Source organism: Cavenderia fasciculata, assembly GCF_000203815.1.
Source record: "Cavenderia fasciculata unplaced genomic scaffold Scf_Dfasci-G-o-33e01.r1-3, whole genome shotgun sequence".
Lineage (NCBI taxonomy): Eukaryota > Evosea > Eumycetozoa > Acytosteliales > Cavenderiaceae > Cavenderia > Cavenderia fasciculata.
In genome coordinates this window covers 7,233-22,044 of record NW_004457734.1, presented here as the reverse complement: position 1 = coordinate 22,044, position 14,812 = coordinate 7,233, and the positions used below count along the sequence as shown (strand labels likewise).

The window sequence follows — 14,812 nt, the reverse complement described above, 5'->3', positions numbered from 1 at the left end:
ATCTATTGAGTCATCAACCAACTTCATCATTATCATCATTCTTGCTTCTAGAGACAATTATTATTAAAAAGTTTTAAATTAGATATAGATATGTCATTAACTAGTTCAGGATCGATGGAGAAGCCTTGTTCAATATTGATTCACTATGACAAGGGTGATCCACCACAAATCAACGAGTTTAAGCAAACCTTTGAACACGGTACCATCGAACAAAAGATAGAGACTTTAAAAAAGGTTATACTTTACACTATCAATGGTGAACCAATCCCACAGCTTCTTATGCCTATCATCCTCTATGTAATGCCATCAAGAGATCATTACATCAAAAAACTATTACTCATCTATTGGGAGGTTATTGAAAAGACTCATCTCGGTAAATTAAAATCTGAAATGATTTTGGTTTGGTAAGAATTCAATAGAGATATATATATTATATAGTTTGTACAAAACTTATTAATAACCGCCGTTTTTTTTCTATTCTTAGCAATTCATTATTGAATGATCTTACTCATCCAAATGAATTTATTAGAGGTTCTACACTTAGATTCTTATGTAAATTAAGAGAAGCAGAGGTATTAGAACCATTGGTTGTACAAGTACGAAACAATTTAGAATACAGACATGCCTATGTCAGAAGAAATGCTGTTTTGGCCATTTACAATATCTACAACAGTTTTGAATATCTCATCCCAGATGCTCCAGAACTTGTTTACAACTTTTTATTGGTCGTATGTAATCCCAACAATAAGATAGCATAGGATAGGATAGGATAGGATATTGTTGTTTTCTCACACAAACTTTTCTTTTCTTTTTCTTTTCTTTTCTTTTATATAGGAAGGAGATGCATCATGCAAGAGAAATGCATTTATAATGTTATTTAATTGTGCTCCAGACAAGGCAGTTGAATATCTTAGTACCGTATTGGATCAAGTTCCAACATTTGGTGATATGCTTCAATTTATTGTTGTAGAACTTATTAGAAAGGTTTGCAAGACTAACCCATCTGAAAGAGTATGTATACATATTAAATAATAAGAGAGGTCATTAATTTATTTATTTTATTTTTTCTTTTAGTCAAAATATATGAAATGTATTTTTACATTATTAAATTCATCATCCCCAGCTGTTAAATATGAAAGTGCTGGTACTCTATTGTCACTTTCATCTGCACCAACCGCTGTAAAGGGAGCTGCATCGGCCTATATTGATTTGTTGTGCAACGAAAGTGATAACAATGTAAAGATGATCGTTTTGGACAAACTTTTGGAAATCAAAAAGAATCATAGTAAAGTAATGCAAGACCTAGTTATGGATATTTTAAGAGCTTTATCAAGGTAAAAATATGAAACAGATAAATTATATCAATGAATATATATTAATAGTTCTATTTTTATTTCTATATATATAGCCCAAACATTGATATTTGCAAAAAGATATTAAATATTGTAATGGATTCTATTACACCCAAGAATATTGATGAAATCATTTTGGTATTGAAAAAGGAGATTAACAAGACTCAATCAAAGGAATTTGACAAGGGATTGGATTACAGACACTTGTTGATCAAAACCATCCACCAATCATCTCTCAAGTATCCCGAAGCATTGGGCAATGTTGTTCCATTGTTGATGGAATTTTTGGGTGACAGCTACAAGCAATCGGCTGTTGATGTCGTTGTGTTTGTGAGAGAGGTTGTCGAATCATATCCTGATCTTCGCACCAATGTTGTCAAAAAATTAATAGACTCGTTGTCTCTTATTAAAATCTCAAAGGTTTATCGTGTTGCAACTTGGATCATATCGGAATATGTCTCTTGTTTGGAAGATATAAACCATGCTTTTGAATCAATCAACCAAGATATTAAAGATATCATCAAACCAAAGCCAGTCGACGAAAATGAAATTAAACCAAAGAACAAACAACCTCAACAAGTTACAATTTCAAGTAAATTTAAAAAAAAAAACAAAACAAAACAAAAACTAACCTGTTTTTTTAATTTATTTTTTTAGAATTAATTACTGATGGAGGATGGTATCTTGCTTCTTGCATTTCGTCATCATTGGGCAAGTTATACTTTAAGGCTGAAGAATTAAATATGGACACTGAATCACTAAACAAATTAAGAGCTCAAGTCATGTTGGTTATGGTCATGTTTGTCAATTTAGCCAAAAAGACACTCGCTTCCACATCAAGAGGTTCATATGAAAGAATCATCTCTTGTCTCTATGTATTATCAAATCGTAATGAAACTGTCAAGTATGTAAATAATAATAATATTAATATAATTATGTTAATATTAATATATTAATTTATTAATTTTTTTTTTAAAGGGAAATTTGGCTTAAAGATTGTAGAGAATCTTTTTCAAACTATCTTGATGAACAATTGTCACAACAAAATGAAAACAAGAAAAAGATCAACAAGGAATTGGTCGTCAAACCAAATTCAATTGTTTCAATTAGACAATTAAAATCTAAAAGAGCTTTTGGTCCAATCGAAGATGCTGATGATGGTAAGCAAAAATAATATTTATAAAAATACAATAATTAACTCACTTTTTTTTTTTTTATTATTATCTTATTTTTTTAGATTTAGGAAGAGCTGTTGGTTTGGTTGTTGAAAACAATGATCAAAATGATCACAACAAGATTTATCAACTTACAGGTTTCTCGGATCCAATCTATGCTGAAGCATATGTAAAGGTTCATCAGTATGATATTGTTTTGGAGATTTCAGTTTTCAATCAAACCAATGACACTCTTCAAAATGTCACTCTTGAACTTGTGACTTTGGGAGATCTCAAGATTTGTGAGAGAGTTCCACCATTCACAATGGCTCCACGTGAAAAGCAAGTTGTCAAGGCCAGTATCAAAGTTTCTTCAACCGACAATGGTGTTGTCATGGGAACCATCGTATTCGACATTGCTGGTGCCGTCAGCCAAATATCTGACAAGAACTGCGTCATTCTCAACGAAATCAACATAGATATCATTGATTATATTCGTCCAATCAACCATCAATACACAGACGTCTTGTTTAGATTGCATTGGGCCGAGTTTGAATGGGAAAACAAGATCCCAGTTTATACAAATATTACGTATGTATAAAAAAAACAAAAAAACAAAAATATTCTTTTACTCATCCTGTCTTTTTTTTTTTAGCGATCTTCTTCAATATGTACAACACATTTCAAAGATTACCAATATGGGTGTATTAACACCAAACATTGAATTATCAAATGAAACTGGCATCTTGTCGGCCAATTTATGTGCCAAGAGTGTATTTGGAGAACATGCACTTGCAAATATATGTATCGAAAAACAACAAAGCGATGGAAAGATTGTAGGTTATATTAGAATTAGATCAAAGGTTCAAGGTATTGCTGTCAGTCTTGGTGCACGTATCACCATTAAACAAAAAGTTACCCAACCTTCTGCCTAAACAATTTAAATGAAATAATAAAATTTATTATACAAGAAAGCTATTTTATTTTATTTATCATTATTATTATTATTATTATTAAGTAAGTAAACTTTTAACATTTCCTTTGTCAGAGATATGAATCTTTCCTTCTTTACTTAATATTTTAAGCATTTCATCAACAACTTTGTCACCAAAACGTTTTGTGAAAACTTTTTTAATACTATCAACAGTTTGGTTGTTTTTGGCCAATTCCTTGTTTAATCGTTTAGCAAAATCATCCAAAGTATTTTGATTCATTTGACTGGATGATCCAACAGGTTTCGAGGGTTGGGTAGTATCATGTGATTGTTTGATTTTCTTTGTCGTTTGTTCTTCTTCATTTGTTTTTTCATCTTTCATCTCTTGATCTTGATTGTCATTCTTTTGTTTGATCTCTTTTCTTGGTTTTGGTATAACTTTAGTTTCACTGGTTAGAGCAAATTTTAATATTTCTATTGCCACTTCTGCATCTGATCGTTCAATTTCGTTTGATAATCGACATTTGGCGTGAGCTGTTGAAAGACGGATCATTGTTTCCAAAGTACGAGTGGTGATTGGCAATGTTTTTTCGTCGTCTCTTGATCGTAACTCTACAAATGATTGGGTGATATAATCTTTGGCTTGGTCTGTTAATTTTGGTACAAATTTTTGCTTGGCATAATAAATATATTTTTGAAGAAAAGGGATTGATAAAATCTCTGTGGCTCCATGGTTACCATGCAATAATTTGTCATATTTTTGATAAACTGGTGTTTCTTCACCTTGGGTTGATATAGTCCCACTTTGAGCAACTGGTTCCATTTCACCTCCTAAAACTGATGAATGTTCACCATGTATAACTAAATGAAAAAGAAATAAATAAATCAATCAATAATATTTTAGTCTTTTTTTTTTCACTTACCCATATCCAATTCACCAGGAGTTCTATATCTATGCATACGAAGAATATGTTCTGAAATTAATCTATCATGATCTGGATTTGCTTGATCCAAAACAATGAATAAAAGGTCGAATCTAGATAATAAAGAGTCTGGCAAGGCAATATTATCATGAGGTTTCTTGTGTCTATTGTATTGGCCATAGACTGGATTGGCAGCTGCAACTACCGAGCATCTAGCATTTAGTGAAGCATGAATGCCAGCCTTGGAAATGGTCACTGTCTGTTGCTCCATTACTTCGTGAATGGCAACACGATCGTCATGAGTCATCTTGTCAAATTCATCTATACAAACAATTCCACGATCGGCAAGGACCATAGCACCTGCCTCTAATCTTCTTTCTCCTGTTTCCGAATCTGATGTAACAGCAGCCGTCAAACCAACACCACTAGAACCTCTTCCAGTTGTATTGATTGCCAATGGGGCTACATTTAAAATAAAACGGAGTAATTGTGATTTGGCTGTTGAAGGATCTCCAACCATTAATAAATTAATGTCACTAAAATAAAATATATAAAATGAGTAAATAAATTTATAAATATCTATAAATAGGATTATTTGTTACTTACCCTCTAAGATGAGTACCATTATGTAATTTCTTTTCTACACCACCAAGTAACAACAATAATAAACTCTTTTTAATGTATTCGTGACCAAAGATGGAAGGAGCAAGAGAAGATGCAATGATATCAAAGGCATTCTTTTGGGATGCAAATTTTTTAATGTTGTTCATATCGGTAATTGTGAGAACTGGACCATGAATATCCTCTGTCAAGGGGATAATGTTATTTCCAACCAACACTGTACGGAATCTTGCTGGTCCACTAAGACCTCCTGTAGAAATTGGTAGTGCACGGTATACACCGACAACACGGATACGATCACCTGGCTTTTGTCTGTCTACCAAATCATTATCCAAAAGAATGTCTACTGATCTTGGTAATTGGCCTGCTGGTGCACGTTCTGGCATTTCTTGGATGGCAATCACTTGACTGTCTTTGTATTCACACAAACCAAATTCGGTTGTAAGTGGATTTCCTTTGAGATCTTTGGTTGGATATGAAGAAGTAGTTGAAATACCAGTGTCAGATGTGTTGTCGGCATAGGCTCTAGTAGTCACCTCACGAGTAGCCTCGCAAAAATGAACACTCTTTATCACTTTGGGTCGAACCAATGAACACTTTGTGACAATGCCTTCAATGCAAACCATATGGGAAATAAAAGATGCCTTTAGACCTCTAGGTGTAACATGAAATGCACCAAAACTACCAGTAAATCCAAGAAAATAATTGTTAAACAACTGAGGAATCCGAGGAGGTTCAGTATCACCATTTTCCCTTCTCTCCTCTTCATCCTCTTTGATCATCTCCAATCTTAACTTCTTTACCTTTGTAAATAAAGAGTTTTGAAATAATGTAATATAATCTATTGGTCTTTCTAATATTCTAAATTGATTAAATTGATTAGATAGATGGATAGATAGAAAGAAAGATAGTGTAAGGAGGAGAGTTTTAAAATCTTGCTCTGACTTGGTGGTGGTACCTACTTTAATGTTAATTTTTCATTCTTCTTTCTTATATGATCAATATCTATAATTAAACGTTGTTCTCCATCTTCAATCATTCTTTTAATCAAATCTTGGTATTTAAATGACTTTATATAAAGGTAAGAATCAATCAATTTGATATATTCATCAGCTGATCATTTGACTTACATTGTCTTCCAAGAAATACCCAAACTCATGGATATCTGCTGAATGGTTATCATCATCTGCCATCTCTCCTTTCTTTTCTATCTTCTTTTTCTTCTTCTTCTTCTTTAAATAAACATAACAATGAAAATCTATCTAAACTAAATGATCAGTGGTCTAAAACGACATATTTGGCGCCAATTTTTTTTTTTTTTTTTTTTTTTTAAATTTAAATTTATTTTAATAATTTACAAAATAACTAAAATAACCCATGGATGTTCTACGAGAGTGAGAATGAGGTTTATCTTGATAAGGAATGATGGTTTTAGTCTCCAAAGGTGTTTTGATTAAATTTAGTTCACCTTGATTTTCTTTCTTGTTGATTCCCAAATAAATAATATTATCTACTTGGTTGTATATTTTCCTTAAAATATCCTTTTCAATACCCCTGCCTTGTAATATTTGAATGGATTTGTTTTCCAAGAGTGCATCCAAAAGTTCTTGTCCAAAATTGAAAAAGAAATCAAAATTTAGTTCTACCAAAGTTTGATTGTAGTGAATCATTTCGCAGAAAGGTTGTGATATAATTTCGTGAGCAAAGAAGAGTGAAAGTTGCCTTATTGTTTGATTGTTGGTCATTGATTTGAAAAAGCTAGTTGAATAAAAGATTGGGATCTCCAAATAAAGGTTTTGAATAGTTTGATTCATATCCCAAATCGCAGAAAAGGGATTGGTAATTGATGAATAATCAATAGTCGAGTCTATATTATTATTATCTATCGAGTTTATAGGGTTTGTTTGATTGATGGTGAGGTTGGTAATGGTTGAGTTGTTGGAAAGAGATTTACAAAAAATATTCCAGTGGTCTAGCGTATTTTGAGAGTAGGTGTATTGTGATTCTTTGGTTTTGGTAGACGGATCCGTATCTGTTACGGCTTCAACTAGGATTTCAATATGCATATGAAATTCTAGTGTCTCTATTGAATGGTTCAAATCGATTAAAAGTGTGAGCTCTGTTAGGTTCACCTTTTCACGAATGCGTATATGTTTGAGTGTTGTGTGTTGGCATAGTTGGGTGTATGGGTTCCGATAGATCTTTCCAGTGTCTTGAATAAATGCCTGACCATCATCAAATTGTGTGTTTAACGAAGTAATGCGCCAGTAACGAATAAATTTGTCGAGGATGGGTGCATAAAACTTAAAAGGAGAAGAACCATCACGAATCCGATCTGGTATCTCGATTTGTGCGCTCACCATTTGTATATTTGGATGTTTGAGAGGAATAAGATCTCTTGTACTCTCTTCGTCAACCCATACTACTCCCATTCTCACTTGGATTTTTTCAAGATGTTGAAAATTATGTGCAACCGAGTTTACCCAGCGTTGATTGTTTGTATAGAGGATTAGAGATTGTAGATTTGGCAACCAATTGAGAATATCAAATATCCTCTCTTGACAACAGTTGTCGTCGTCTGAGCAAAAATGTTTCTTGACGAGTAACGTAGTGATATGATCGAGCTGAAAAAGTGACATTGTCTTGGTAAGTTGATTCTTGACGCCTTGATAGTAAATGTCAATGGTGCTGTGTTTTTGCTTTGATGTGCGATGGTCATAGTTGAAATTGAGTTCACCAAAGTAGATGGCATAATGAGTTACTAGCGATTGTAGTATCTTGAGCCACACCTTGCAAACATATGACATTGGAAGCAATATCTTTTTGATTAAAAGATACTGCACCTCTACCTCGTTCTTTTCATAGTAACCAAAGGAAACAATTTTATCCTTTGAACGTTCTTTGTAACGATGACTATCATTCAAGTCCTCATCATCTTGAAAATACCTAATCTTTTCAAAATCGTAATAATATCTAAGTATAATTGCATATATAAATTGATTCATTCTTATAAATATAAATAAATAAATAAATAATAAAAATAAATATATTTATCTGTTTTATGAAGGGTTTGATTGTTTTTTTGATCGACTTGCACGAGAAAAAATCTTTTTTATTTATTTTTTTGCTACTACAAAATTTATTAGTAATAAATAGAGAGAGAATAGATAGAGAGAGAGAGAGGATGACATCTTTTGATTTACCAAAAGATTACTATGGTAAATTATTTATAAAGATTGTAGAGGCTAGAAACACACTTGCATTAGATATCACAGGTACGAGTGATCCCTACTGTTTGATCACTCTATTACAAGCAGGACAAGAATACGATAAATCAAAAGCTAGTACTACTGATATATATAGAACAGAAACCATTTACAAGACATTAAACCCACAATGGCATAGTGAAGAATATGTATTGTATGTTAATAACTTAATCATATTGTACCCGTATTAAGGGAAGGAGTTAGAGATTAACAATGTTTTACCTTTTTTTTTTGTAGTGATGTATTAAAGTGCTCTTCAAGTATTTTCATTGAAATATGGGACGAGGATAAGCTTTCTAAAGATGACAGAATGGGACAACTTTCAATAAACATTGATGAATACAGAGGAAAGGGAATGAAGGATGTATGGTTGCCAATACAAGGAAAAAAGGCTAGCAAGAAACTAAAAAACAGAGGAGACATTCGTCTTCAAATATTATTTCAATCATATGAAACTTTTATTCAAGTATGTAAAAGATTATGATGATGATGATGAGAGATTAAAATAATAATTCATTTCTTTTTTTCTTTTTTTTTCTTGTAGTTATTAAATCATGAACAAAATATTATACCAAAATCAATTAGCAAAACAATTATCTCTGATGAATTTACAAAATCATTATTGTATACTTTGTCAACTCAATCAAGTATTCTCTCTGTCATTTCCGATATTTTGACACTCGAAATTAATTCAACCATTGATCCAAATGTCCTCTTTAGAACTGACTCTTTGGCAACTAAATTAACAGTAACCTTTTTCAAGTATGTACATTTCTGTTGATTGCCAATTTAATCCCCCTAACATTTTATTATTAATTTGATAGATTAATTGGTTTTACATATTTAAAAGATACATTACAAAAACATATTTTAAATATTATTATTAATAATATAACGTTTGAAGTTGACCCATCAAAAGGTGTAAGCGATGCTGAAGTCGAAGCCAATTTTGGAATATTTTTACATCACTGCCAGATCTTTTTGGATGCCATCACAGTCTCTGGTCTACAATTCCCAGATCCACTTCGTTTTATTTGTAACCATATTTACAATTGTGTAGAAGCAAAATTCCCACTTGAAAATAACAATGTAAAATCTGTTGGAGGTTTTATATTTTTACGTTTCATTAATCCTGCACTTTTTAGTCCCGACTCTCTCAAACTCATTGCCAATCCACCAAATAATGAGACTCGCCGTTCTCTCACGTTGATCACGAAAATTCTTCAAAACATTTCAAATCAAGTAATCTTTTCTAGCAAGGAAAAGTTTTTAGAAAGATCAAATTCTTTTATCTCTGGTAAAGCTGAAGAAGTTGGTAACTTTTTAATAGAGGTTTCTGTAAGTAAAAAAAAACAATTAATATATTTAAATTTATGATATTCATTTTTTTATTTTATTTATTTCTAGAAACCTCCAACCAAAGACTGTCGCAAACTAAAATTTGACAGTATTAAATGCGAAACACCAAAACTAATCAAATATTTCGATACAATCATCACATCAATCGAAGAAAAACATCAACTAGTGTTGGATAATATGCAAAATCACACAACTGATCAAGACTTTATCACAAGCTTTACAAATGAAGTCAAATGTATTTCTAGTTTAATTAAAAAGCAACAAGCACAATCTTTAAAGTATGAAAAAATAGTTTAGCAAGAGATTGACTTTTACTAATTTATTTTTGTTTAAAAGGAAAATTGAAATTAAATAAGCTTTTATAATTAGTCAATAAAAAAGTAAATAAATCCGATAATTGGTTGCGTACTTCCTCTGAATAGAGTAGTTCTTCGATTAAACTGATCGGAATCTTTGTAATGACCAATGTAATAAAATATGAAAAGTTTCTATAATACTTTCCATCCTTTTGATCGTAAAATACAACTCTTAGATTGTAATATGTGTCTTTCAACTATTTTTTTTTTTTTTAATGTTAATTACATACTTTGGAAGCCTTATATCTTTTTTGATTAGAAACATTGGTTATACCACTTGACTTAATGTTTAATACTATTTTATATTAAAGAATTTAACAAAAATGATCATCGTTGAAATATATTGAGATTATCTGGAAATTAAGTTTTTTAAAATTTGGTGACAAGAGATCAAAATCCTATAGTTTAACTCTGTTGGTTTAAAACTATGAATATTCCATTTTACATAGATATTATTATGGTGTGGTAATAAAAGAATTAAAAAAACAACCTTCATCTCATATTTATTGGAGTCTATGAGGGGACTTGTTTTTTTATTTTTTGTAAATTTTATCATTTAGGTCTATTGACTTGAAACCTTTACAATATGATAGGATATGATCTGAATTTTGTGCAGACATAAAACTTGCAAAAAAAACTAACATTTTTTATTAAAAATTTAGTGATTTGGTTGTTTGGTTTTAGATTTTCAAATTTTTATAGTTTAGCCCAATTAACTTCAAACTTTGATATTCACCATTGAACATTCCTTTGGTAAGTAAATGTATTATTTTATTTATATAAAAAAAACTTTTTCAATATTTTATCTGTGCCCTCATGGTTTTTTTTAATTGTTAAAAAAACAGTTTCAAGTAATATAATTTACCTCATTTTACTTGAAACTTTGAATTCTATTTTTAAAATTAGTATTAAATGATATGGAGTTGAAAGTATTCCACAAAATAACCTTAATCTAAAATTTTTAAGTTTTTGTTTAAATGTATCCAAAACTTTAAATTTAACTCAATTGATATGAAAGTTTGATATTATCTATATATTATGATTTCAAACATTATTACCTAAATCAATTTAAATATTAAATAAAATTCATTCAAAAAATAATTAATACTTTTAAGGTAAAATTTCTTTCTTTGAAAAATTTGATTTTAAATTAATATTTTTAGTTAAAAATATATTTATCTGTAATAAATATTATTTATAATATATATATGAATGAATAGTCTTATTTATCGAGAATCCCAAAAAATGGAGATAAATTTCATTGAAGAGATTTTTCGGAATGTTCAACAATGAAAATTTTTAAAGAAAATTTGCAGAAAAAAAGGTTCTTGGACCTTTCTTGGCGGGTTTGACTTGAGGAACAAGGCGAGACAGCAAGGATAAAAGGGACGAGGGACCGAACTAGCAATTCAGTTTTATGGAATTCCGACTTTGGGTTGGGCGGGACGGGTGCTATATTATAAATAATATTTATTACAGATAAATATATTTTTAACTAAAAATATTAATTATCAATAAATATATATTTATAATATATATATGAAGTGGTTAGAAATACTTTGACACAAAAACTTTAGACCTTTTTGAATCTTGATCTATAATTTCCATATCATAGTACTTCTCTAGCGCAGCGTTTGATCTCCAGCGACCTAATTTCTTCACTCTATGAAGGGAAATACCGTTTAACAATAACCATGAGGCCATTGCCGCTCGAGTTGAATGAGCTTTATAAACATTGGTATCTACTCCGGCTTTATCCAGGAACGATAAAGTGATAGACGAGAAATCCTTGTCGACAAGGGGGAGACCGGAAGAGTCAATAAAGACGGCGTCTTTTGACTTCTTTGAACGCTTGGCCTTTGTCCTTGATAGGTACTCCCTGAGGGTAGCAAGGGGGCATATAGAAGGTTTCTTAATACCTTTGAATACCAGAGCAGATGGGGAGTCACTATTACGTTGTTCCTTTGCCTTGACAATGGTACCCCTAATACAATTAGTGATTGACTGGTCAAGAGACCTGAATGACCATTTTTCAAGATCCGATGCTCGAGCTAGACAAAAGAGCTTAATGAGCACAACAGACTTGGCTAGTAATTGCTTTGTACTCAATTGGGTTGAGTCAGCATGTTGATCACGGATGTGGTCAAATATAAGTAATGGGCACCACATATTGTTGTATTTGGGTTTGGAAGGGCGTTGGTGAGCGATACCAGACATAACCCTTTGTACCATAAAGTCATCAGAGACGGAGCGATTGTCTCTGATCTTGGCAATTTGTGCTATGCAAGATCTCATAACTGTGATGGTTTTGGAGGCATAACCCTTCTCAAAAAGAAAAGTTAAGAAAGAAGAAACACTGAGGGAAGAGAAATCATCCCAGTTTCTTTTTCTCCTTGACCTTATATAGTCCACCCAATTACTCCAACAGTTGTTGTATGTAACTAGTGAACTATTAGACCAGGACGACTTGATAAGGTTGCGAGTCGACTGGTCATACACAGATATTATCAGATCCAAAGCTTGGACGAAACTGTTAGGTACCCTATTTTCCACTTTTCCCTTTGACGTAGGGGAATGTGGGCTATGGAATCTGGATCCATAGTCTCCTCGAACGTTCCAAGCACTTGAGGATTCAAATTCTTTGGAAGGAGTTGACGGAGGAGAGGGTACCATGGTGCTGTCATCCATAAAGGGAATAATAACACGACAGTCGTCGATGGGGTTGTCCTCACCTTCTCTAGTACCTTGGGAATCAAGTTTGGCGGGAGAAAGGCGTAAACTTTCTCCCACTGAGCCCAATCCAGGTTTAGAGCATTCTGGCGAAAGGTGGAGAACAACGGAAGCTTGTGGTTGACTCTTGAGGCGAACAAATCGATTGAGAGATTGTGACCTGACTTGTTCATGAGGTCTTGGAAGACCTCCCTCTTGAGTGACCACCCGTATGGATCTCTTCGAGACGGAACAGGAAGAGAGGGTACTGTCGAGTTGAGATGGTCTATCTCTGACTTTCTCGACAGATAGTCTGGTAGGGAGTTGTATACACCTGGTATGTGCTCCGCTTCCAAGACTACCCTCCTTCGTAGACACCACTTCCAAAAGGTTTCTATTGACCTGGAGATTCCCTCGATGGAACCTCCCTGCTTTTGGATATAGTAACAGGTGGTGGTGTTGTCCGTCCTGATGAGAACCTTTCGGTGTCTGATGGATCGGCATAGAACGGGGAATGAACGAAGGACGGCCAGAGACTCCCTTTGGTTGGACGAAAGGGAAGACTCTGCTGGGGATCACTGGCAGGACCATTCGGCTACAATCGACTCCGAACGGTCCAGGAGGATGGCGCCAGCACCTGATTCCGATGCGTCGGTCTGGAGGGTGTAATCGTAGGACATGATTGGTGTGATTTGTTTGCCATTCCACTTTTTGAGGAGAGTCAACCACTGGTTGAGCTCCTCTCTCACCTCTATAGGTACTAGTACCTTCTTGCACGGTGAACACTGGAGAGTACGACATAAGGAGACGACGGCGACGGAGAGGTGAGGACAGCAGGCGGCGGCGAGGAGAGTTTGACAAGCGGTGGCGGAGACGCTGGAGGCGAGTGGGCGGAGGCACCTCCTCGACAGCGTCTAGTTCGAGCTGTGTGGACAACTCGGTATCGACACACAGCTCTTGGGACGGATCTATCTTTCGGGGCGGAACTGAGAGACGAGACCGGAATGATGGGAGTAGGCCTACCCGTAGACCTCGGGTAGTGTTGACTGCCCAGTGTGGAAAACCCATCTTTTTCCACACTCGGGTGAAGCTGTTTAGCCGCCCTCCAATTAGTTGGAGGGGGTGCTTCGCCCCCCCTTCTTGGCGTGGTGCTTTGGGGGGTTCTTGCGGCTACCAGAGTGTGGCTGCGAGGGTGCAGACTGGTAGTGAGCAGGGGATGAGGACGACTGATGGTTGAATGGCTGTCTGAACTTCTTCTTGGACTCGGACTTCTTCTTGAGAGATTCAAACTTGGACTCAATCTTGAGGTGTTGTTTAGCTTTCTTGAGTAGTACCTCATCAATGAGTTGTGGAGTGTCCGATTTGTTGATCGAGAAGGACTCGGCGAGAGACTTGTTAATAGGGTATAGAGAAAATAAAAATGGTTGGGATTTAGGGTTGAGAATTTTTACTACTTTTTCGAACTACTACTATGATTATTAGGTTATCAAACATGCTCTATATCCTAATATATGTTCAATTTTTTAAAAAATTAGTATTTGTTTATTTATAAGTACCAAGTATTCACCTCATATTAATTTTTTCAAAACTTACAAACTTGATGGAAAAGGTCTCAAAACAACATTAGAGTGTATTATATACATATTTAATCCCACTTTGAAGGATATTATACAATTATTCAAGTATTAAAAAAATGAGAATTCTTGAAAATATTTCTAAGTAAGAAGTACTCTCCTCACAAAAATTACTATTTTTTAACTTCGATTCAAAACTTAATTCTGATGATATCCAATACATATACACATAATTAAACAACTTTCATCAAAATATTCAATTAAAAGTAATATTCTATTTTAAAAAACACCAAAAATATTACTATCTCCACACTATAATTAAAATACTCAATTCATTCCTAAAAGGTCGGGAGTTCAATTCCCAGATAATACATTGATATATACATCAAAGTGTTAGTGTATTGGGGTGATTGTAATCAATGGGTTAGGGGTTCTATAAGCTGCTACCAGGGCCAGGGCCAAGTTTAAAATTTTATAGTGTTCTCCATACTAAAATATAAGTATATTTATGAGTACATTACACTATTTAAATAGTTTTTGTAGAGTTTGAAGTAAATCCAAAGG

The 14,812-nt window shown here is 33.4% G+C and overlaps 4 protein-coding genes across 4 annotated transcripts; 2 read left to right on the top strand and 2 right to left on the bottom strand.

Moving 5' to 3' along the window:
• Window positions 1-90: 90 nt before the first annotated feature.
• copB (coatomer protein complex beta subunit) lies at window positions 91-3,441 on the top strand (the record flags this gene model as incomplete). Its single annotated transcript, XM_004359917.1, has 9 exons — window positions 91-404; window positions 485-728; window positions 835-1,011; window positions 1,075-1,334; window positions 1,409-1,944; window positions 2,010-2,256; window positions 2,331-2,512; window positions 2,590-3,097; window positions 3,162-3,441. The coding sequence occupies 9 exons, from the start codon at window positions 91-93 to the stop codon at window positions 3,439-3,441; spliced, it is 2,748 nt and encodes a 915-aa protein (XP_004359974.1).
• Window positions 3,442-3,519: 78 nt separating this feature from the next.
• Window positions 3,520-7,989, bottom strand: mcm3 (MCM family protein; the record flags this gene model as incomplete). The annotated part of the gene is made up of 7 exons (XM_004359916.1): window positions 3,520-4,301; window positions 4,364-4,899; window positions 4,970-5,845; window positions 5,947-6,053; window positions 6,115-6,216; window positions 6,343-6,851; window positions 6,939-7,989. 7 exons carry the CDS (start codon window positions 7,987-7,989, stop codon window positions 3,520-3,522), a joined length of 3,963 nt encoding a protein of 1,320 aa, XP_004359973.1.
• Window positions 7,990-8,168: 179 nt separating this feature from the next.
• Window positions 8,169-10,246, top strand: DFA_04239 (C2 domain-containing protein; the record flags this gene model as incomplete). Its single annotated transcript, XM_004359915.1, has 6 exons — window positions 8,169-8,404; window positions 8,488-8,716; window positions 8,795-9,012; window positions 9,075-9,588; window positions 9,658-9,887; window positions 10,225-10,246. 6 exons carry the CDS (start codon window positions 8,169-8,171, stop codon window positions 10,244-10,246), a joined length of 1,449 nt encoding a protein of 482 aa, XP_004359972.1.
• Window positions 10,247-11,456: 1,210 nt separating this feature from the next.
• Window positions 11,457-14,317, bottom strand: DFA_04238 (uncharacterized protein; the record flags this gene model as incomplete). Its single annotated transcript, XM_004359914.1, has 4 exons — window positions 11,457-11,460; window positions 11,524-12,290; window positions 13,875-13,948; window positions 14,272-14,317. The coding sequence occupies 4 exons, from the start codon at window positions 14,315-14,317 to the stop codon at window positions 11,457-11,459; spliced, it is 891 nt and encodes a 296-aa protein (XP_004359971.1).
• Between the last annotated feature and the right edge of the window lie 495 nt (window positions 14,318-14,812).